Source organism: Acinonyx jubatus, chromosome X (genome assembly GCF_027475565.1).
Source record: "Acinonyx jubatus isolate Ajub_Pintada_27869175 chromosome X, VMU_Ajub_asm_v1.0, whole genome shotgun sequence".
Classification (NCBI taxonomy): domain Eukaryota; kingdom Metazoa; phylum Chordata; class Mammalia; order Carnivora; family Felidae; genus Acinonyx; species Acinonyx jubatus.
The window spans coordinates 31,085,235-31,110,703 of record NC_069389.1 but is presented as its reverse complement, the minus strand read 5'-3'; the positions used below and the strand labels follow the sequence as shown (position 1 = coordinate 31,110,703).

Genomic DNA, 25,469 nt, shown 5'->3' with positions numbered 1-25,469 from the left:
AAGAGTCTAGCTGAGACCAGTCACTGTAGAAGTGTGAGAGATAATAATGCTAACACATTAATTGTTTAATGCTACTACACTTGGGATGGCTTGTTCTGTAGCTAGAGATAACCAGAACATTGCTATATCCACTGTCCTAACCATATTCCATTCATATGTTCTAAATCTATAGTTATTTTGCGAAACAAAGTAAATCTGTGTTCTCCTTATCATTTTAAACATGGTGATACTTGCCATCCAAATGGGTTTAAGCAGTTCAGAATTAGCCAAAAGAAACATCGAAGTCATTTATCTAAATACATTCATTGTACGGGTAAGGAAACTAGGATTGGCGGTGAAAAGAAAGATGTGGGCAGAGTCCTGCAAAGGGTCATGAACATGAGAGGCTGAGGACCAACACCTGGGCCTCTCCTTCCAACAGTGATACCTTGAACTTGCCATTCTGTCTATTGTCATAACCAGGCTTTGTTGAGTATTTCATTCACTAGTACACTTTGCACATAAAAGTCAGACGTGAAGACGAATAAAAGCTTTTCCTTGAGGTACTCACAGGTTTTTAAGGCGTTTGAGAAATGCCAACAACTCTCAACATCACCACTTTCAGGGCTACTCCCAGCATCCCTGTCATAAGTAAACAGGAGAACAACATGAACCACACAAAGGAAACTCAAAAACAATTCTCAATCTTCCTTAAATCCGATAGGTCCTTAAAAATTATGGCTACCTACATGATCTGCAAAGACCACAGACACATTTCATATGTCACCTTTATGTGTATATGGTTTCAGAAATTTTAAAAGAAAAGGCAAAAAGGAAACTAACAATCACTCATATGTGCACCAATGTTTTGTAAAATTTAGTAAAAAAACACTTTTGAATACTTTGGACAGAGAAACATTTGATAATAATAATAATAATAGTAATAACAATAAACAAATCCTGGGACCCCAAAGTAGTGGTCTCAACCTAGGACTACATAGGTATTCTCTCCAAAAGGGCTTCTAGAACTTGATTTCTTGAAAGATTCTCTTCTCTCAGCTGATGTTTCCAATTTGCTTCTTTCCCATAAGGACAGAAGGAGATATGGGCAGCTGTTTAATCTCCGGTTGCATTTCTGAAAATTAATTAGCAGATCATAGCCTGTGGCAACTGCCTCCCTTGAAAGGTTCCATATCTTCCAGAACCCATCAATTTTCCCCAAACTGCTCTCCTCTTAATATTCATGATTACTTTGCTCAACAAGCTGGCAATTAGCATCTAGGCTCTCAGATATGGTTTGCCTGATTTTTTTTCTGAGAACATGAAAACCTTGTCATCTGCTTTCGCTTGAATATGATGCTGTAAAATATATGGACTATCTCCAAGTTCTAACCGTATTGATTCCTTTTCTCCACTCCTTTTCTTTCCACAACATTCTTAATAAGGTTTACCACATCTTGTAATTATTATCAGCTTTACTTCAACTCACAGACATTCTGATTGGCCGTTCAATATTTTATGTAATTTGAACATTTGATAGATACTTTAAGGCTATCAGAGACATATTAGATAGATAATTTAGCATTTATAAGGGAGACTACACAGAGATTGGAAAGAACAACAAAGAATGCTTATTTCTCAGTGCATGGTTCCACCGCCATCTCGATAATGGAGCTCTGGGTAGAATGCCTGATTAAAATCCTCAGATAATTTCAGAACTTCATTTTGTTCAATACTTGTAATTGCTAGTCCTTCAGTCATTTTTTTCATAATGAATAGAAAAGCAGAGCAATTTGACTTCATTTCCTTTTTCTTTTCTTTACATATTTTCTTGAAGAATAGCCAATGAAAGTGCCTTTTGATTAAATAAGAGTTGCCTCATCCTCAAAGCAGACTCTCAAACCCAGAAAAATTGAGTTACCTGTACTTTTTATGGTAAAGAGAGAAAAAAATTGCTGCAATTTTTGCATTAATTAGTTAATGCCTTAATTGCATTAATGATGATCATGATTAATTAAGAGAAATCAGAAAATAATTTAATAAAATAATTTGGTTCAGGAAAATTCTATTTTACCTGATCAATGTTCCCGAGTCTAGAAATTCAGTGATAAACCCAACTTGCTTAAAAAACTAGTACCTTGCAGGTTCAGAGACACAACAGAAAATCAACTCTACCTTTGGTTACTCCTTGCACCTCAGTCTATGTTATCATTTTCCTAAATGGTCATCAATTATTGTTGAAGCCATGGCAGAAGGGGCATTTTTAAACCATGGGTCTTAAGGGAGAAATAGCATGAAAAGAGGCTAAAATTATATAAAATGCTATAGATCAAGCAATGGAATGCTTTCTAGTAATTTAGTAGGAGGTTAAGGTCAGGGAGTGAAACCTATCTATGAGGTATGAAGGGATGACATTCCTTTTTCCTCTGCAGTGATGGTACGCAGCTCTTTTCAAGCTAAGATGATCAAAATGACGTTGAACTGGCTCTACTCAGAGCGTGAATAAACCCGCCTGAAGAATGACTTCCTACTCAAGCCTTTTCTAATAGGGAAAGAAGATCTTTATTATAAGCCTTCATGAAGATACTCCTGGGCCAGCATTCAGGGCGGTCTCCAAATCAAAGAAAAAATTTTCTGGTCAAAGACAAGTTTTCACAAATTATGGGAAGAAATGTAAGAGGGTCAATTTTGAGATTCATTCCGTCCTCCATGTGTCCCAAGGTTCTTCAAAAAAGGAGGGTGGTAAAAATGGGATGTTTGCTGCCGTTTGTACCACTTTGGCCCCTGAGCAATTGAGAAGTCTGTAAAGCAAGGTGCATGAACCTTGGGCGCAAGGACAGAGTGGATATGTGAATTCAAATGGGGAAAAACTCCATCTTGACTTCCATTAGCTCTTAATAGCAATTTAAACCAAACCACAGTAGTATTTGCTGTAATATGACTTGGCCACCAAATAATCACAAATATGTTTATATCACATTTCAATTTATGTACATATCTTAAGCTATTATTTACATTCATAACAACTTTTAAAGTATGATAGTTATTATGTGTGCCAGTAGATCTTACTGCACATTGTGTTAATGAAGAACTATATATATTTTAATATATTACAATTTTTAATATTTTTCTATCTGCTGGTATATTAGTTTCCTCTGTGCCATAGATTGAACTGTATTAACCCTTAAATTCATATGTTGTAGCGCTAATGACCCAGACGACTGTATTTGGAGAAAGGGACTAAAAGAACATTATTAAAGTTAAATGAGGTCATAAGGGTGGGGCTCTGATACAACAGAATTAGTTTCCTTATAAGAAAAAATAGCAGTGAGCTCAGTCTCTATGTACATACAGAGGTCACGTAAACCCACAGCAAGAAGGCTGCCACCTACAAATCAAGAGAAGAGGCCTCCGAATGAAACCGACCTTGGCCATACCATGATCTTGGACTTCCAGCCTCCACAGCTGTGGGAAATAAATTTCTGTGGTTGAAGCTACCCTTCCTATGTTATTTTGTTATGGCAACCTGGGTAGATTAAGATACTCTATAACCCTTGCATCTTATTTTAAGTACTCACAAAATATTTTTCTGTAAAGTAGAATAGGCTTCATCAGGCTGCCAAAGAGTGTGATGACATTAAAAGCAGGTATGAAAAGCAGGTATGTAAAGCAGGTATATAGAGCAAGAGGACCAGGGCAGATGGTTACTCTTAGCACACACATCTGGCCTTTGATTCACTCAGCTTTCCTTGGAGATATGCCTAATTCTAATTGTCACCAATTATTCACTGTAGTACAATGAAATATTTTAAAATCATGGCCATGCACAATACATCTTTCTGGGTTTTGAGCAAGAATCAGGACTCAGAAAAAATATCTCTCGGGCCTTCTTTCAGGTGGGAGGCTATTCTGGGCCAAGCTACCCTGGAGACCAGAATGAATGAAGAAGCCCCTAAGCTCATGGAGTATACAGTCTGTCATACAAAGTAGGTCTGCAACAAATAATTACAAAGCAGAAGGATAAACACTTCAACACCTTTTCGACTTTCATTCACACTCTCCTACAATCCATATGCAGAAGCATATGTCTTGTATTTCCCCTTGCCCGTCCCCTCCTCCACTGCCTCAGCAATTCCTTCCTCCCAAGCTCCTTTTATACTTGTAGGAAAACTCTCCCTTGCTCTAGATTCATGCCATCAAAATCCTACTCATGTTTCAGATCCCAATTTGTAGACGATAAAGAACAGCAGAGTATCGTATATGCATGAGAAAAAAGTGCTTACTACCTCATTATTCTTAAATGCCTTGTTCTCCAGAAAGATCTCTATAATACCTAGATAGTGCTATTCCTTGCCAAAGAACTCACAGAACTTTTTTTTTTTTTTTTTTTTTTTTTTTTTTTTTTTGGTCAACATATATTACTGAATGCATTCTGCCCTGTACAATCACCTCCATTTATGTAGATTTGTTTTTCCTTCTCTATTTGACGGTTGGCTCCTTGAGAACCAGATCTCTGACTTATTTATCCCAGTATTTCTCTGGTACTGTGAACACTGCTTGAGGGGCCACTTAGTAAGAATTTATTAAATGATAAATGATTCAATGTCACTGGAAAAAAATATCAAGTCATATCACTGAGGAGATTATTTATAAAGTGCTCATTTCTGAGCACTGTTGACCCATCATTTAATTTTAAGTGTCGCTAAAATCAGTCTCTTGTTCTGATCCCTTTTCATAATCCTGTGGATTTAATTAGAATAAAAACTTCTTAACTGCTCTTGCTTATGCTTATGGATCATTTTCCCATAAAGTAAAATGTGTGATGAATATAAAGTTTTATCATCCATGTGGTTCCAAATGTGCTGTTTTATATGTATCCGTTGCCTTAAGAAGAGCAGTTTATAAAAAGAGGCATTTTTAAAAATTTTAATAAGAGACTTTACCTTTTTTTATGCCACCTCAAAGATAATTTCAGCACTTCACTGCTCATTTGAGAAGAGAATATTTATTATCTGGGGAAATAGTGACTGAAGTGATCTATGGAGGAGTATCCGCATGTGCTAGGTCACGCTGCAGGAGCATCCCATATCTCAGTGGATTAGCACAAGGTTACTTCGTGCTCACATTACATGTCCATCCTAGATAGATAGGAAGCACTCAGAGATCCTTGGTGAAGGGGGACTCCGTTTCTTTTTTCTTTTTCTTCTATTCTTTCTTTCTTTTTTTTTTTTGACTGTTGCCAAATGTTTATTATCTGAGTAAATCAAGCAAATGTAAACTACCTCATCACACATGGAGACTAATGAAAAGAATAAGGTGCATTTCTGTCAAGGGGACTCCATTTCTATACTTGCTTCTTTAGTAATTGTATCAGGGAAAGGGAACACGAAAAATTGTTCACTGGCTCTTAAAGCTATCCTTTGGAGAAAAAGTTCAGCACTTATCCTCAGATGCCATTGGCCGATTAAGTTATATGTTCACACCTAACTCCAACTGGGGAAGTGCAATATTACCACATGCCTAAAAGGAATAAAACAGGGATATTTGTTAAGTGCTTTAAAAAAAAAAAAGATTACTGACAGTTTATGGAATATTTTTTTTTAACCTTTTCTTGTTCTCTTGCTGATTAGACCTAGCGATCAGACTGGGTTTTATTGAGATAATGCTTAATGGATGGTATATTACATACAAAAGTTATTAATGACTTCCATTCCGGTCATGATTCAAAATGTATGTCCTTAAATTTTATTTGCATATGGAAATCTATTCAAGACAAACATTAAGGAGAGCTTTAAGAAAAACAGAGTGTGTAACATCACTTAGTATTATTTTATTAAGATGTATTTAAAGACCAAAAGGCCTCAGTATGCCAGTGAAGCCAGACTGATGAAATACTAGATACCTTTGTGGTGTCTGAAATAAAACTCTCTTTTGTGTCCCCTCATGGTGGAACTTGTTGGTTGCCTATCCCAATATCCACGGGCCCTTTCCTCCTCACTGACCAAACCTTATTTTATTTTATATTTTATCTTAAAGTTTATTTATTTTGAGAAAGGGACAGAGACAGCATGAGTGGGGGATGGGCAGAGAGAGAGGGAGAGAGAATCCCAAGCAGGCTCCGCACTGCCAACAGAACCTGATGTGGAGTGTGAACTCACGAACCCTGAGGTCATGACCTGAGGCAAAACCAAGAGCTGGATGCTTAATCAACTGAGCCACCCAGGTGCCCCCAAACCATCATTTTATTTTTGATGTGTATGTGGAGAACGATGGTTTTTCAGTCTTCTTGCCAGCTAGATCTGGCCAACTGGCTACAATCAGAAATGCTGTGTGCTATTTCTGGGAAGCTTCCCTAACTCAGAAAGAAGAGGCACACTTTTATTGTGCTTCCTCCTTTCTGCTACATATAAAGTGGATTTGATTGTTAGAGCTCTGGATACTTTAGCTGATTCTTGAGAGAGTGAATAAAGATTTGCCTGCTACATGAACTGGATCCTAGAGGTGTTATACAGTAAACAGGACCCCAAAAGAAGGAGCCATAAGTGCTTCTAATAAATCACTTCAGAAATGTCAGAAAAATAGCCTTTGGGATAAACCTGAGACTGTTCTATTTCAACCCAACATGTGGATTTGGGGCTCAGCATTTAGCTGAGGCCAGGGCTGAAATGACAAACCAAGGTCCATTTCTTCTTGAAAAACTATAGCCTTTGCCTTTTTAAATCTCACTCTTACCTTTGACCTGAAGTGCACAGGAGTAAATGCTTAATACGTTAAAGAAAAGGCTCTGAAACATTCTTTTAGAGTTAATCTACAGACATATGACTACTCTACATTGGATCGTGTTCTCTCTGACCAATACTCAATGTCACCACATCTGTATGTTAATTTTATGACAAGAAACCTTGAGCAAGGAACTAAGAAAGTAAAGTTTTATAAATATGAATGGAAGAAACTATATGAGAAAGAATGATTAATAATTTTGAGACATGATAGACACAATTCTTAAGGTGTACTTCATGCTGAGTTGGCAATTACTTTGGGGGAGTATTTGTAAAGTGTCCTTTCCAGCTCAAGTTAAATTATAAAAGTCTTAATACTTACTTGTTCATTCCATTTTAGTTTAGATTTGAGAAGAATAACATAAAAATGATGTCTTTACCTATAGCTTCAGTAATTATGGAACTTTGGATCTAATCAAAACCATTCCAGAATATTATATGAAGAAAAATTATGTTAAAATTTGGAATACAGAATTTCTATACTGCGTTCCAAATTAAGAAAGGGGAACTCAGTGTTACTGTTCATTAAACTGATCCAAATTTGAGTTACTTATGCTCACAGATACCTATAGCATTGCCTTGTGATCTAACTCCGGTTTAATATGTGATACTATAAATTATTTGTGGTTGATGTGGGAAAATTATTTCAAGCCCATTTAGGTAAAATCTATGATGCCAAATAGCTGTTTAATCAAGAAGCAAGGGACTGAAAAGATAAAAACTTAGGAAAACTATTTACTGAAGAGTGTATGGGAAAACCAGCATTTCAGACTGCAAAGAAATTAACATAAAATACCTACAATACTATGAAATTGTACTACAATTCATATGGTATCTGTAATGATGTTTTATCGCTCAAGGTATTAATTCATATTTTATTATTCATTAAAGCAAAATATAAAAGGAAGACTTTGAATGCCTTAGTTAAGCATGTAATTAGCATTCAATAAAACAAAGGCAGTGAGACAAAAATGGTTTTTCCTTTAACAATTTTTCTCACAGAATAGCAAATGAAGAAATCAAACATAGTAAATGTAATCCTTATAATCTCATGGAACTATTGGCTTAAATACAACTCGTTTTTGGAAAATAAACTATATTCATTTTAATCTTAGCATGATTTGCACAAATCACTTTAACAGTGGTTATTCCTATGGTTTCAAAATTGCCAAATCCTTGACTCCTGACACGTTTTTGCATCTAAAAGGATGACAGTGTTGTCAAGCAATACACAGACAAAGGTATAAAATAAACTAACAACATAGTAGTCAACAGATGCATACATTTCACTAACACATACTTGCATTCTTCTCTTTTGGCTGAACTTTCTTTAACTTTGGCAACATTGTTTTTATTCTATTTCACATTAGTTATTCTATAGTTAAAAATAGATAAGAAACAAAACAATCTAACTTTTAAAAGTTCTGCTTCTCTATTCCAAAGTCAAAGTTTCTTTCTAAACTAAATTCAGACTTCAGAATGTAGGTGGAATAAGCTTAAAAACAGTCAATTCTCATTATCCACAAATTAAGGTTATTTGCAAATCTGTCTCCTCGCTAAAAAGTGATTTGTAACCCCCAAATCCATACTCATGGAGCTTCTCCTGCTGTTTGTGGACATGTGGCAAACAGTTCCAGTCAATGGTCATACAAATTTCTAGTTAAGGTCAAACAAGGTGACACTGGACCTTTCGGCTTTAGTTTTCATACACAGATGACCAGAGGATGGAGATAGTAGGAGGCATGACAGAAGTACAAATATTCAAGAAACTTCAGCTCTGGGACCAGGTGGACAGGGTTTGAAACAATTTGCTGGCAGCTGTTAGTGGGTCAGCCTCATGCAAGTTATTTAAACACTTCTAAACCTCATTTTCTCTGTGTGAAGAAAATAGAATCTACCAGGATAGCTTATTTTTAGGATTTACAGTTACAATCTATGTGATTACATAGACTTCTTCTAGAATAATATTCCTTCAGTCAGTATCACAATTTTGTAGAACATAATGACCACAAATAATGAGAATCCACTGTATTTAATCAAGTACATATTTATTCAGTTTTCCTGCACATAGCCTAGTAACACATAAGAGAATAGTGTAACTGTGAATAACATAAGTTATATATAATACCAATATTTTAAAGAAATGAAAACTGTTGTACGTTATATAACAATTTTAGTTGAAAACTCATTTCTCAGAATTCTCAGATAATTATGAGTATAAAATATATTCATACTTACCCACTGTTCTTGTGGTTAATGAGTTGTCCAGATTCAGTTAATTGAGATGGCAAAGAGATAAATGTTGAGGATTCCACCAATGTGACACTAAATGGGAAAAAAAAGGCTTATTTTGAATTCTATTGTAACAAAATTCAAATGACCACAAAACATTCTTTAAAAATTTTCCCTCATTCATAAAATATAATTCGAATCAGAATAAATTATAGTTCAAAAAATCCACATGTTCTCATTTTGCATCTCAAAGCATATATATTAAAAAATGGGAAAGATCAGGGCACATGACTGTCTCGGTTGGTAGAGCACAAACTCTTGATCTCAGGGCTGTGAGTTTGAGCCCCACACTGGGTGTAGAGATCACTTTTAAAAAAAGGGAAAGATCTGGAATTGAAATATGTAAAAAAGAATAGCCTTTTATATGGAAAGGCAATACTTAATTCTCAAAGCAAGGAAATTTGTAACACAAGTGACTGCCCAAATGATATTCCAGAAACAAAATGGAATCACATACTGGTCTCAATGTATTGTCAGAGCTGTACACATTTCATAATTTCTAATCTTATTTCCAAAAAAGAGAAATGTTTCTTTCAGGACTGGACATGAGATGAGGATACCTAGTTAATCAGTGCATTAGTAATTATGCTATCTTTGGGAATTACATAGCAATTCAGTCCTCCTTATAAGATAATGCTCATTCATTCAAGAAACAATTATGGAGACTCTATTATATGTTAGATGTGGGACCAGATGCTGGTTATACAAGCATGAATCAGTTATCCTCTCTGCCTTAGGTTGCCCATATTATAGTGGAGGATAGGGTGGAAATGATTCTCTTGCTGTGGGTGAAAGATATCAACAGCAGAGTTCTATCTGCAGAGTTGAAGAGAATGTGCATAATATTAAGAGCAGATTTATTCAAACTGGATTCTGTAGGGGCCAACTATAGGCTACACGAAGATGAACCACTTTGGTGCAAAGATTATTATGAGTCAAAAGCAATCAAAACCCAGCAGATTTATGCTAAGCTGTTCACCTTCCTCTCAACTTACTAAATTTACATAGGAAAAGAGATCCTATGCCAGGAAAAGAGCTATTAACAGAGATTCCTCTTTACCTAAGAAATTTATCTGAATAGGACAATCTTTGTTTTCCAGACATTTCCTCTCACCTTCTGGCTAAAGGTCTTCTTCCCCTTTGTATCCTCACACCTCTATCTTTCTCCTTAGTTCATTTTAGCCTCTTGTTGCCTCACTGTCTTTGCAATTGCGTGTGTGTGTGAATTCCCCTTATGTAAGAAACTAAGTATGATTTTTTCCTGTTACTCTGTCTCATACCAATTTGATTCTTAGTTCAGGGTCTTGAAAAGCAGAAAAAAAATTCCTCCTTCCCAACAATTCATTAAAATAAATCTTTACTATGTCACAGTTATCTCATAATATGAGCTTTACAATAAAAATAGATCAATAATAAAATTAATCAAATGTTTTAGTATTGAAACACAAACACACAAACAACTGCATACAAAAACAATTAAAACATTCATACATTCTAATGTTTCAATGTTGAAGGGGTTCAGGACAGCCCCCATTCCCAGAATGTGCCTCTTTGGCATGCAGATTATTTTAAGCTTAATACAATCAAAACCTTCTGGACGCAAAAGAAACTTTTGCCCCTCCCTTAACTATACAGAAGACTCTAAATTGGGGGTCTTTCCCTGGAATAAGCTTTATTAGCAGAAATAAATTCTACCCGAGTGACCCAAATGTATGGCAGGGCAAACATCTAATCACCAAACATCTGCTCTTTTTATTGTCCCATGAGGTGCATTCCTTTCCTTTAAAATCCCAGACCCCTGTCCACTTCTCCTTAGCTCGGGATGACACATATACCTCATTTTGACTGTCCTTGGAATTTCCAAGTCTGGGTGTATTCCCCAACCTTACACTATTAAATTTGATTTTCTCCTGTTAATCTGTTTCATGTCAATGTGATACTTAGTCCAGCTAGAAGGACTCTCACGGGGAACCAGAATTCTTGCTCAATGACAATGTTAGCATCACTTTCTGTCCTTTTATTTTAGGTTGGTAGTTCTGAGAGTTTCATTTAAGGGTTATAAGGAATTACATCCATATTAAATACTAAACATTTTTTAAAGATACAAAATTAACTGTAGTAAAATGTTAACTATGAACTGTATAAGACATGTATCAGACTACCAGACTAGCTTATATCATTTTAAAGTTATAGTTAAGCAAAAGTAGGAAGAATTCCTCTCAAGAGAGTAATTTTAATTTAAATTAAGGCACTAAATTCTCATTTAAACCTCATTAAATTATGAGACAAAAAATGTACAATGTTTCTTTATATTTCTATAAATCCAAGGTGAATCATAAGGGCAATTTATTTTGGTCATAATTTGTTCTGGCTAAAAAACAGTCACAAGGATAACACAATTTTACACACAAATAAAGAGACTAAACCAGTAAAATAAATATTAGATTTTTCATACAGTGTGCATGTGTCATTTTGGGATAAAATAGCATTTGAAAAGTCCCTCTTAATTACAGTGAAGATGCCCTCCTTAAAATAGAAATATTAACTGTAAAATGAAATACAAACTGTCATTAAAATGGAAAAAAACCCTATTTGATTAGTGCAGCTTCTGAATGGCAGTTCCCACACTTCAATGTGTATTATGATCATCTGTAGTGTTTGTTCAAAATACAGATTCCCAAGCTCCTACGTGCATGAATTATGACTTCATCAAATCTGGCATGGGTTCGAGAAACTTCCATTTAAAACAAGCTCTCCAGATGCTTTTTATTTTTTATTTTTATTTATTTATTTATTAAAAAAAAATTTTTTTTTAACGTTTATTTATTTTTGAGACAGAGAGAGACAAAGCATGAACCAGGGAGGGTCAGAGAGAGAGGGAGACACAGAATCTGAAACAGGTTCCAAGCTCTGAGCTGTCAGCACAGAGCCCGACGTGGGGCTTGAACTCACAGACTGCGAGATCATGACCTGAGCCGAAGTCGGACGCTTAACCAACTGAGCCACCCAGGCTCCCCTCCAGATGCTTTTTAAACAGCTTATCTATGGATTAAACTTTGAGCAATCTTGATTTAGACCTGCAGTGCTCTAACATTAATGTAAAAACAAATCCTCTAACAATGTGGTTAAATGCAGATTCTGACTCCCATGGGTTGGAGTGGGCCTGTGATTCTATTTGTCCAAACTCCCAGGTGATGTTGATATTGATGATTCAAAGATCATAATTTGAGAAGCAAGAGTCTGATCTAAAACAAAAACCATTTCTCAACTAATAAAACCAGGCTACCAGAAAAACAAAGGCAAGGAATGGCAGAGTTAGAACCACCATATATTTACTCCTCTATAAAAGCAACAAAAACACTGGAAAAGATGGTAAAAATTAACTCTTTCAGAACTCTGGTAAATTAATGAAAGGCTTGCAACAATCTGAGTAGTGTTTATTCAAGAAAAACTGCCACGCCGTAGTAAGAACAGCACAGTTTGTGGCCTTATAACTTTCACGTTGTAACTCCCATGTTCCTCGCCACTGCTTAGCAGTAGGCTTGAAAATCATCAGCTTTGACACCAACATAGTTGTAAAAACTGGCAGGCAGTAACATAAGGGGACAGACTGAGATTTGAGCTCTTTGAAAAAAGTTCCACCCGTGAGCATTGCTACTTTTTTATCTGTCTCACAACTCGCTGGAAAAAATCAGTTGGCAAGGTGATGTCTTTACTGACCTGACTCAAAGGAAGACGGCAATACTCAGGATGTTTGTTGAAAACAATCAGTAGCAATTGTACCTGAGGTTCCTACAGCAGTTGGATCAAACAAATGTTTGCCCAAACAACAGAGGAAGATCTGAGGAACAAGATCTGGTTGAAGCAGCTTGCTAGATCCCCAGAGTATGTGAAAGATCTTCTATGTCTATGGGAGATAATGATGTCCCACCAAATAAAGAGTACTAATAAAGAAAGATATTTTTTTAAAAGAGCCAATTATAAATTTTGTACTTTGAGAGTACGATACCTGAAATAAAAAATCATTAGAGGAACTCAAGAGCAGGTTTGCAGTGGCACAAGAAAGAACCAGTATACCTGAAAATGGGCCAGATAAAATGATTATTTCTAAAGAATAAAAAGAGAAAACAATGAAGAAAAATTAAACGGTCACAGAAAACTGTAAACACCATCAAGGATAAACATAAGCCTAATCAGAATGCTGAAAAGATAGGAAAGAGGCAGAAAGAAAACGTGAAGAGATAAATGATGAAAAATTCCATTCCCAAATTTGATGAGAAACATTACTTTACACATCCAAGAAGCATTAAATTTTTTTTCAGGATAAATCCAAAGCAATCCAAAACTAGAAAATAATAGTCAAATGGTTCATGAGCCAAGACTTGGTAAGCAGCAAGACAAAACTAACTCAACACCTACGTTGTTCCTCAGTAAAATTAACAGTGAATTCCCATCTGAAACCCTTTAGGGCAGAAGGTAATGGGGTGATGGAGTCAGTGAGTTGAAAGAAGACTGTCAATAAAGAATAGTATATACAGGGGTGCCTGGGGGCTCTGTCAGTTAAGCGTCCAACTTTGGCGCAGGTCATGATCTCACATTTCGTGAGTTCGAGCTCCGCATTGGGCTCTGTGCTGAGAGCTTGGGGCCTAGAGTCTGCTTCAGATTCTGTGTCTCCTTCTCTCTCTGCCCCTCCCCTGCTTGTACTCTCTCTCTCTCTCTCTCTCTCTCTCAAAAATAAAATAAAACATTAAGAAAAAAAGAATAGAATATACAGGAAAGCTGTCCTAAAATGAAGGAATAAATAACAAATAAACAAAAACTGAAAAAATTAATTGCTAGCATATGTGCCCTATAAGAAATATTAACGGGAGTCCTTCAGGCTGAAATAAAAGGACACTAGAAATTAACTCAAAAACACATGAAATAAAAAGCACCAGCATAGGTAACTACATAGCTATATGTATAAAACAAACTAACTAAAACTGTATTTTCTTTGCAAACTTTTACATTTTGCTTTCTGATTTAAATGAAAAGAGTGTGAAACAATAAATAAAACGTTTTTACAGGCTTATAATGTGTAAAGATGTAATAGGTCTAACACTAATAGCACTAAAAGGGGGTACGAAAAGGCGATATACTGCAGCAAAGTTTCTGAATTATATTGAAATTAAGTTGGTATTGATTTGAACTACGTTATTTTTTTTAAGTTTATTTATTCATTTTGAGAGAGAGAGAACACAAGCAGACAAGGCACTGTCGAAGCAGGACTCAAACTCATGAACCATGAGATCACAACCTGAGCTGAAATCAAGAGTCAGACGCTTAACCAACTAAGCCTCCCAGGTGCCCTGCAAAGATTTTTTTTTAAGTTTATTAATTTATTTTGAGAAAGAGAGAGAGTGCATTCAGGTGCGAGTAGGAGAAGGGACGGGGGGGGGGGGGGGGGCGGAGAGAGAATCCCAAGCAGGCTTCATGCTGTCAGCACAAACCAGATGCGGGGCTCAATCTCACAAACCGCAAGATCATGACCTAAGCCAAGATCAAGAGTTGGATGCTCAACTGACTGAGCTACACCACGCTACATTATTTTGAATTAGGATGCTAATTATAATATTCAGGGTAAACTAAGAAAATAAGATACAGTAGAAGACAGAAGGAGGAATAAGAACTTTACACAAAAATAAATATATACTACAAAACCAAGAAGTAATGGAGAAATGAAGGAACAAAGACATAAGACATAGAAAATAGGTACCAAAATGGCAGATATAAATCCTACTGTATCAGAGATTACATTAACTTTGTTTATTTATTTATGTTTTAATGTTTATTTATTTTTGAGAGAGAGAGAGAAAGAGAAAACACAAGCGGAGGAGAGGTAAAGACAGAGGAGACACAGAATCCGAAGCAGGTTCCAGGCTCTCAGCTGTCAGCACAAAGCCTGATACAGGGCTTGAACTCACTGAGATTATGACCTGAGCCAAAGTCAGGATGCTTAACCAACTGAGCCACCCAGATGCCCCGAGATTACATTAACTTTAAATAGATTCAACACTCCAATCAAAATGCAGAGGTTGACTAAATGGATAAAAACAGATTAGAAAACTGATAAACATTAGTTCAAAGATACAAACAGATTGGGAGCAAAACATTTAAGAAGACATACCATGCAAACAGCAACAGAGACTGGGAGTGTCCATAGTAATAATGGGCCAAATAGAACTGAAAGCAAACATTGTTTGAGCATGACACCATGACAGCTCCCCAGACCCACTCCCCAGGAAAATGAGTAAAAGTTGTAAAAATCAACTGTAATAATTCTCTAGAAATTATCCTTAAGGGAATATAGTAAATGAAGAAAAATCTATTCAACAATATTTACTGCATTCAGTAAGAAAGGCTATAATTTGTGAACCAAAACCCCTCGCTCCCTCTTCCTCCCCCAGTCAGTAACACGGAAACCCTACTCCTCACTGGCACAGCTAAGAATACAAGGCTCTCAACTTACCCAGCTCCCAGTTGGAGAACTATAGTTTTCTGGGAGGTGTAGGATATCAACATTTCTCATCCTGCCCCCAGTACACACTGCTAAGTTCTGGGCAAGTGCAGCTGAGAGGATTTGGGGGTATCCCTCTTCTGCCCAGTCACAGGACAGAGACTCTACATAGGTGTGAAACTGTCCTCACCCTAGCTAACAAAGTGCTTGTCTGGTGCTGGCAGAAGCAAAATAAGAAGACCTAAAGCTGTTGTCCCTATCTCACCTAGCACTTAGCACCTCATGCACGGGCGGTATTCGGGGAAAGTGCAACACCATCCCCACTGCCAGCCACAGGGCCATGGTTTAGAGATTTTACCTGGAAGGAGAAGATGGCCTTAAAACAGACAGTTCTTAATCTCTTCCGAAAGGAACTGATAACTAACTTCATTTTCAATAAAGTATGAAGAAGGTTAAGACCAGGGATGCTCTTAAAAATAGTACAGGTTGAGGTAAAGGGCAATTGGGAGTAGACTGGTAGATTCAATGGAGACACTGGCTAAACTGCATGCCTGCTACTTTGCTAGTAAACAACAGGGGAAAGGGACAGCTGGGAGGAGCCCTTGTGGGGACAGAATAAATCTTAATTAAACACTTACTTAAGAAACTATTACTTCAAAGGAGCCTAGATTTGATTGAATTTATCTGAGGAGCAATTTATGCCTCCTATAGAACTGGAATTAGCAAAATCTAATATATGGGTGTGGAGGCGAAAAGAGATAGTCAAAAGGAATCCTGCCAAGGCCACTGTCATCCCAGATTGACTGTGGGCATTCCCAAGGCTATGTCTCCCGCGAATTAACATCAGAGGCTTCATACTTTGTGTGTGGAGATTTTCTGGGGAGGACACAGATATTACTAAAACAAGATGGTCAGTCAGTTAAGAAGTTAACCAACACCATTAACAATCTCATGGGAGATGGGACCGGTATTCAGCTGCTAGAATATATCTTTTAAAATGTTTAGTTTTCAACATAAAAACGATGAGACGTGAAAAGAAGTGGGCAAGAGAAACCGCATGTTAACGTAACCAGCTGTCAGATTTAACAGAACATTAATTCAAGACTGCCATTATAAATGTCTTCAAAAACTTAAGTATGGCCAAAGAAGTAAAGGAACATATGATGACAACGCAACAGCAAATAGAGAATATTAAAAAAAAGAGACTGAAATAAAAGAACAAAATAATTCTGGAGATGGAAACTGCAACAACAAATATAAAAAAAAAAAATCACTAGAGCAGCTCAATGGTAGATCTAAACTGGCAGAAAAATAAAAAAGAATTAACAAACTGAAGACCGATAGAGATCAGGCAGTCTGAAGAACACACAGAAAATAGAATAAGGAAAAAATAAACAGAGTCTAATACATATCTGGCTCACCGTTAAAAAAGCACCAACACACATGTAATGCAATTACCAGAAGGAGAGGACAAAGAGAAAGGAAAAGAAAGACTGTTTGAGAAATGAGGTGGGTGAGAGTGAAGCTGGAGACTGGGGCAGGGGAGTTATTCCAAAAGGTAATGTGAACCCAAAGGAACAAATAGAAACAAAAATGGTAAAAAAAAAAAAAAAAAAAGGCTAATATGAAAATTATAAATGTATCCATTCGGTTACGGGCTGAATTTTGTCCTCCCTCACATTTCATATGTTAAAGCCCTAACGCCTAGTACTCTCACAATGTGACTGTATTTGAAAATAGGACCTTTAAAATGTGATTAAGTTAAAATGGGGCCATTAGAGTGAGCCCTGATTCATTCTGGCTAGTGTTCTTCTAAGAGGAAATGTGGACACACAGAGACTCCAGGGATGTGCACACGCAGAGAAGAGATGACGTGAGGGCACAGCAAGAAGCTGGCTATCCTCAAACCAAGGGGAGAGGCCTCAGAGAAACCCAATCTGCCAATACCGTGATCTTGGACTTTTAGCCTCCAGAGCTGTGAGGAAATAAGTTTCTATTGTTTAAACCACCCAGTCTGTGGTATTTTGTTATGGGAGCACTAGCAAACTAATACACTGCCCTTCTCTCAGCTTTCTTGAGATCATAAAAATTACGCCAAAATTAAAAAAAGAAATACCGAAAAATGTTATGTAACATTACTGATTATTGCAACACCACTGATATGTCTGACAAAAACACCACAAAATAGGGGGAAATGGAATAGAGCTATATAAGAGTAACAAAAATGAAAAGGTGGGGCCCCTGAGTGGCTTAGTTGGTTTAGGGTTTGACTCTTGATTTTGGCTCAGGTCATGATCAGGTTGGTGGGTTTGAGGCCTGAATCAGGCTCCATGGCAACAGTGCAGAGCCTGCTTGAGATTCTCAATCTCTCAATCTTCTTCTCTGCCCCTCCTCCACTCACATGCATGCTCGCTCTCTCTCAAAAATGAATAAATTTGAAAAAAATAAATGAAAAGTCAGCCTACTAAATGGGAAAAAATGTTTACAAATTAATATCCAAAATGAATTAAAAAAAACCCTCATACAACTCAAAAGCAAAAAACAAACAAAAAAACACACAATCCAATTAAGAGTTGGGCAGAGGATAAGAACAGACACTTTTCATGCATATTAAAACATGTTGAACATCCTTACTCATCGGGGAAATGCAAATCAAAACCACAATTAGATATCCCCTCACACCTGCCATAATGGCTATTATCAAAAACAAACAAACAAACAAACAAAAAGATAACAATGTTGGTAAGTATCTGCAGAAAGGGACCACTGGCATACTGTTGGTGGGAATATAAAATGGTGCAGCCACTAAGGAAAACAGTATACAGCTTTCTCAAAAAATTAAAAATAGCACTACCATGTCATCTAGCAATTCCACTTCTGGGTATTTATCCAAAGAAATTGAAATCAGGTTTCAAAAATATATCTTTACTTTCATGTTCATTGCAACATTGTTCACAACAGCCAAAATACAGAAACAATCCAAACAACCCAAATGTCCATCCACAGATGAATGAATGAATAAAGAAAATGTGTTGAGTGTATGTATATTACGGTGGAACACTATTCAACCTCAAAAAGGAAGAAAATCCTGCAACATGTGACAACATGGATGAAACTCGGAGACATTTTGTTAAGTGAAATAAGCCAGTCTCAGAAGGACAAATCCTGTATGATTCCATTTATATGAGGTGTCTAAAGTGGTCAAACTCAAAAAGTAAAGAATAGAATGGCGGTTGCTAGGATTTGGGACTAAGATGAAAAGGAGAATTGTTATATAAAGTTTCAGTGATGCAAGATGAATAAGTACTAGAGATGTGATATACAATAGACTTAATAACACTGCACTGTGTGCTAAGAGGGTAAGTCTCATGTCATGTCAAGTATGCTTACCACCAAAAAAAAAAAAAAAGAGAGAGAGAAATTAACACAAGGAAACTTTTGAAAACAATGATGGATATGTTTATTACCTTAATTGTGGTGATAGTATTATGGCTGTATGCATGTGTCCAAACTCATCAAATTGCATACAGTAAACATATGCAGGGTTTTTTTTCTGTTGTTTATCAACCCTACCTTAACAAAGATAAACAATAGAGAATATCAAGGAAGCCAGAAAAAAGGTTCTTTGAAAAGATCAATAACACTGATAAGACTGATCTAGACTGATCAAGAATAAAGGAAAGAAGAATAAAATTATTAAAATAAGGAATGGAAGAAGGGCCATCACCATTGACTTTCTAGAAAAAAAGGATTATAAGAAAATATTATATAAACTTCTATGCCAACAAACTGATTACTTGGAGGAAATGCACAAATTCCTAGAATGGCACAAACTATCAAACCTGATTTAAGGAGAAACAGAATACCTAATTAGGCCCATAACAAATAAAGCAGTGGAACTAGCAATGAAATAAACTTCCCACAAAGCAAAGCTCGGACCCAGATGACATTAGTTGTGAGTTCTACCGAAGATTAAAAAAATTAATACCAATCCTTCAAAAACTCTTCCAAAAAATAGAATAGAAAGGATCATTTTCCAAATCATTCTCAGAAGCTAGTACTAATGCCACAAAAAACAAAGTCATCACTAGAAAAGGGAATTACACCATTACATCCTATGATTATAAATGTAGTATCTTCAACAAAATACTAGCAAATCAAATCTTACAACATATAAAATCATTACATAGCAAGAAATAGTTGCATTCTGCAAAGGAGGAATTTGAGAACTACTAATGTGGTAGACAGAGACGTGGGTAAATCCTGTCTCTGTTAAATCTAGGCTGGGTTGCCATTTTGGTTAAAAGTAATGTTAAATTTTGAGTAAAAATGATCAAATCTGGTCACTAGAGTGCATGTAATTTGGGGGGAAAACATGGACATTTTTATTTTATTGTAAAGTACGTTTCATATTCAACTGTTAATAATTAAATTCTGGTTTTTTAACTGTAACATATATTACTCAGCGATCAAAAAGAATGAAATCTTACCATCTGCAACAATGTGGATAGAAACTAGAGTGTTCTATGCTAAGCGAAATAAGTCAGAGAAAGACAAATATATGATTTCACTCATATGTGGAATTTAACAAACAAAACAGATGAACATAAGGGGAAGGGAAGACAAAATAAAACAAAAACAGAAAGAGAGAAACCATAAGAGACTCTTAAATACAGAGAACAAATTGGGGGTTGCTGGAGGGGTGTTGGGTGGGAGCATGGGCTAAATGGGTGATGGGCATTAAGGAGGGCACTTGTTGGGATGAGCACTGGGTGTTATAGGCAAGTGATGAATCACTAAATTCTACTCCTGAAATCATTAGTATACTATATGTTAACTAACCTAGATTTAAATAAAAATTTTTAAAAAGTGTAACATTAAAAACTAGGTCACTTACTGTGATGTTTATAATAATAATAAAGACTACATAAGAATTAATTGGCAGTTAAATTTCCTTTCTTTTCTATTGTATTATTTTTAAATTTTAAAATACGTGCCTACTGTAAAATATTGATCTTAGAAATTTTGTAACTGGTTTTAAAAGTTTGAGTTAATGGGGTGCATGGGTGGCTCAACTGGTTAAGCATCTGACTTTGGCTCAGGTCATGATCTCATGGTTTGCAAGTTTCAGCCCTGCATGCGGCTCTCTGCTATCAGCACAGAGCCTGCTTTGGATCCTCTGTCCCTTTCTCTCTCTCTGCCCCTATCCCCACTTGTGGACACGGGCAGGCTTTCTCTAAAATAAACAAATATTTAAAAGAAAAAGTTTCAGTTTATATGTCCGTTGCCTAAGTCTGAGGGCCACATTCACATAAAGGAGAAAGGAGTCAAAATTCCCCAATTAACAATCTTGTCTTTTACCAGACAAACCATGCACTTCTCATAAGAAGCAACTATTTTAACTCAATCTGAGATAAACCATAGAGTAATAATAAAATATTATGATTTTTTGAAAAACATACAACTATAATCATCTAGCAACTCCTAGAACTTTGAGATTTCCTTTCAGTGCTACCACTAGAATGTAAAACTAATTATGTTTAATCTTGATGTCTTATGCAGAACAGTCATTTGGTTCATTTAAGGGCATATTTTAATACTGGATTAATGCTATATATTCTGACATTTTTCTGTTCCTTGTATTCTGATATAACACTTTAATAAAAGTACAGTAAATAAAACTCTCCCTCACATGAACACAGGAACCATAAATTCACCAATAACTGTTTTTTTATTTAAGTTTATTTATTTCTTTTGAGAGAGAGGACGTGAGCAGGGGAGAGGGAAAGAATCCCAAGCAGGCTCCACAATGCCAGTGCAGAGTCTCACACAGGGTTCGATCTTACAACCCTGAGATCATAACCTGAGCCAAAATCAAGAGTGGGATGCTTACTTGACTGTGCCACCACCCAGGTGCCCCTCACCAATAACTGTTTTAACAACAACAAAAATTGTTTTGTAAACAACAAATGATTATTAATAAGAAATTACCAAAAGTCTTCATATATAGTGATTTTAAAAACTGGAAATTATCAAATACTAAAATAATAAGCATACATACAACTTCTAGTGTCAACACAAGTATTGTTGTTGACGATTTGATTTCTAAAGGTGATGGAAACAGTGCACAATTGAAGCAGTACAGAGGTATCATTGACCATCTTGTCCCTCAATATGTAAGTTCATAAAGATATTTGTCTATTGTGACCTTAAATAATACTTAAGCATTTTATTGTCTTTTCATCTCAAATTTGTGTTGTTGTAATTGTTGTTATTAAATCTCCAAATGCGTAAATGCATGGTTAACATGCAATTTTAATTAATCATGATGCCTTAAGTAAAAATTCATTTTCTGTTTGAATCAATATTTCACTTTTTGAAAGCAACAGATGTAATAAGATTAGGAATAATAAAAGCTTATTAATTATAACTTTTTAAAGTAATCTCTATACCCAATGTGGGGTTCGAACTTATAACCCTGGGATCAAGGGTCACATGCTCTACTGACTGAGCAAGTCAGGCACACCATAATTATAAATTTAAAAAAATTAAAATAGTACATCTCAGCACACAGAAAGCTCATAAACAAAATTCATAAATTTGATATGATCAATCTTTTAGCTTTATATAGATCAAACAGCATGTCAAGAAAAATTGATTTATCTTCATTATTTATTGTTTTATATGATGGTGCTCATAAATTTACTATGTAACATAATATTTATTGTGTAATAGGTGTAATATCAACACAAAGTTTCTCCTCAAATGGTTCATAGTGAAAAGAATTACTTATTTCCCCTTAAGCTTGAACATGGCTAATGGCAAAGAAATTATATGAAAAGAATAACTTACCTGAAGTCCCCAGCAGAATGGAAGGGATTTTTAACCTTTACAGTGATTTCTTTCCATGTGTAACATGGGGATTTACAATTTATAATTTCCTAAAATAAAAAAAAAAATTCTATATGAAAATAACAAAAGAGTACTATGAATTGCCATATATAAACTTAAAGTATTTAAAAAACAGCCTGTTTAAATATTACAGTGATATTAATTTATATAATTCCCCTTGTCCCACAAATATTGTACTACTAAAATCTGGGTGGGAAAGAACAAAAATAGATTGATTTCACGACATTAATGATCCATAATACTTTGCTAACAAGTGAATTATTTGTCACAATAGTGTGTCCTGAATTGATTTATTTAAAATTGATTTCCTTAATGACCGAGCATGGTTTCACATCTGCAACTTAATCAATCACATACATGCCTACTATATGTGACATAAAGAAGAGGCAGAGTGCACACATAGAGCTCTGTGAGTATAAACACATGCTTGTGTTTATAATGTGGTGGCTAAGATGACGTATTTGTACTATAATAAAAGTACAGAGTACAGGGGCACCTGGGTGGCTCAGTGAGTTGGGTATCCAACTTCGGCTCAGGTCATGATCTCACAGTTTGTGAGTTTGAGCCCCCATGTCGGGCTCTGTGCTGACAGCTCAGAGCCTGGAGCCTGCTGCAGATTCTGTGTCTCCCTCTCTCTCTTCCCCTCCTCCACTCATGTTCTGTCTTTCTCTCTCAAAAATAAGTAAACAGTAAAAAAAAAAAAAAAAAAAAAGCACAAATATAAAACTAAAACCTCAAACTACCCGAAGGACTTCCACAGAAAATAAGATTCTAGGAATTCTACATTTTTAGATCGGTCATGTTATTATCTTATTTTATTTCTCCATTATTATCCAATCCACACCCTGGTTTACTAAAACCATGAGTAGCCAGATGGAGAAGGAAACAGAGAGCCCGCATGAGCTTCATAGTATAGATTTGATCCATGGGACATTCAAGATAAATTGATAAATGTTCGTATCAGAGAAGAGAAACATTTTCTTTACTGCATAAACCACCAACACTTAATTCAAACAAAAACATAGACAAAAGCCCAGGGATTTCTTATCTTAAAATCACAAGTCTTCAGGGCGGAAGGGGATGTAAAGTTGCTATGTGTACAGTGAATGACTCCATCATGAAAAGAACAAATATAATCCTAAAAATCTGACCTTAAAGTAACACTCAATACAAATCCATTCAAATTCCCTTATAAAATTGAAGAATTATTTCCAGAGAAAGAGTATCAAAGCAAGAATATCAGAGACAGAGAAGCCAAGAATTGTGCATATGTAAGTATGTGCACATATGTGTCTATACACACACCATCTCAAAGAACAGGTGCTATATAGAGATAAAACTTGGAGGAATAGCTGTGCTTGGGACACTCCATGGCCTACAAAGAGAAGCAGACATATAAAATAGGGAAAATTTACTTACAATGGCCTTAAAGTTGAGGACTTCACCCTTAAGAGCAAAAGTCATTGTAGTGCCTCCTATCCCATGCTTAGGTTTTGAAATTAATAACAGTGAAGCTTCAGCAGGATGAAGGAAGCGACTGGTGAATTTCACAGTGATACTGATTTCGTTTCTATTGAGAAAAGATAAAGGGGAAATATTTTACTGAAAAAAAACGCAGCAAGTATCTCTTCAGCATAGATGATGTGCCCAGTGTCTACATCCTGCAATATACTCACTTCTACAATAAAATTAAAGACTGCTGCAGATCTCAGCAAGCCTACAGTACAGTTATTGTCATCAGTTAAAACACCTTGATCCAATCTGTAAAATCTACAGTTACCTTCAAATGTATGTATAATCTACCAAATATTGGATTTCCAGTTAGCCACAGGAAATTGTGTATATACTTTTATGTGAAATTCTTAGGACATTTCTGTGCTACTGTTTAGGCAAACTCTTAGTCATATCACTGTTTTTTTTTGTCACACGGAGGAAAAAAATGAGAAAGACTAAGAATTCAAAAAATACTTAAAGCCATGGTTGAAAATAAAATTTAAATCTGGAATCAAAATAATGGTATGTAAGTAGCAGGATTTTTATTTGAGAGAAACACATAAATAAAAGAAGGAATATAGAAAGCCATGTTTGTCTCCCTTAAACTTCAACTTTCTAGTCTAGAACACAGTAAAATGGTAAGGAGTCTGTGGACTTGGGGGAGATTCCACTTACTAGTGTGTCGGGGAATGAATACACTATGGCATCCTGGCAACCTAGCATGCCAACACATGAGCCACATATACAAGGCTTAGCTTCAGTGAATAAAAGTCTTGGCAGAAAGCCTGTGATCCTCTGGTAGTAGAAGAACATGGAGGCAGGTGAAGAGCTGCTACAAGAACCTTTTTCACTTGCCTCCCTACTGCCCCAGAGAGGGTGTCATCAGTTTCTCACTGCCCCTTAGGTTCTGATGCGATATAAAGGTTGCTACCTAGCTCCCTTCAGGGTAGAGTTACAGGCTATAAAACTGCTTAGGTGCAGCATGAAATTGGCTGTCAGCAACATGGTGTCCTACTACATATGATGCATTTATCAACAAAAGCCCTTTTGATATGGTATGACCCTGCACAAGGGACATGGGTATCTAGCCCTTTTAATTTGTTTTCACTGTTTATATAACTAACGAAATCCTCATATAAAACAAATGGGCTAAGTGTTTCATAACTGGCTAAATCTTGCAGCCTAGCCTAGCCTTGCCTTGCCACAAATGTGGGTGAAAAATTGTGGGGAAATTTTACCTTGGCTTTTGCTCTGGCTGTGAGCATAGTTATCACAATTATTCCTTTTACAAACTATCACCTAATGCCTTCTCTTAGAATACCCTTATTTGGAAGTGGAGATGGGAATAGATTCTCTCAGTGTTCACCTTTGACTTAACTTCCCCCAAATCCTTGTGGAATTACTGTTCAATGGGTAAGTCTAGGGAGCATCAAAAAGTAAAATGAATTAAAGATTTTAAAAATCAATAGAAATACTCTTAAAATTGCTTTTTATGGAAAATTACAACTCACATGTAG

At 35.9% G+C, this 25,469-nt stretch overlaps 1 protein-coding gene across 1 annotated transcript in view; it reads right to left on the bottom strand.

Moving 5' to 3' along the window:
• CFAP47 (cilia and flagella associated protein 47) overlaps positions 1-25,469 on the bottom strand; it is a 545,688-nt gene that overhangs the window by 249,043 nt on the left and 271,176 nt on the right. The window contains exons 39-42 of the mRNA XM_053202225.1: positions 23,878-24,028; positions 22,399-22,487; positions 8,997-9,083; positions 551-621 (exon numbers count right to left, since the gene is read on the bottom strand). Of these exons, the coding sequence (XP_053058200.1) occupies positions 551-621; positions 8,997-9,083; positions 22,399-22,487; positions 23,878-24,028 (398 nt within the window). The remainder of the gene's footprint in view (positions 1-550; positions 622-8,996; positions 9,084-22,398; positions 22,488-23,877; positions 24,029-25,469) is intronic.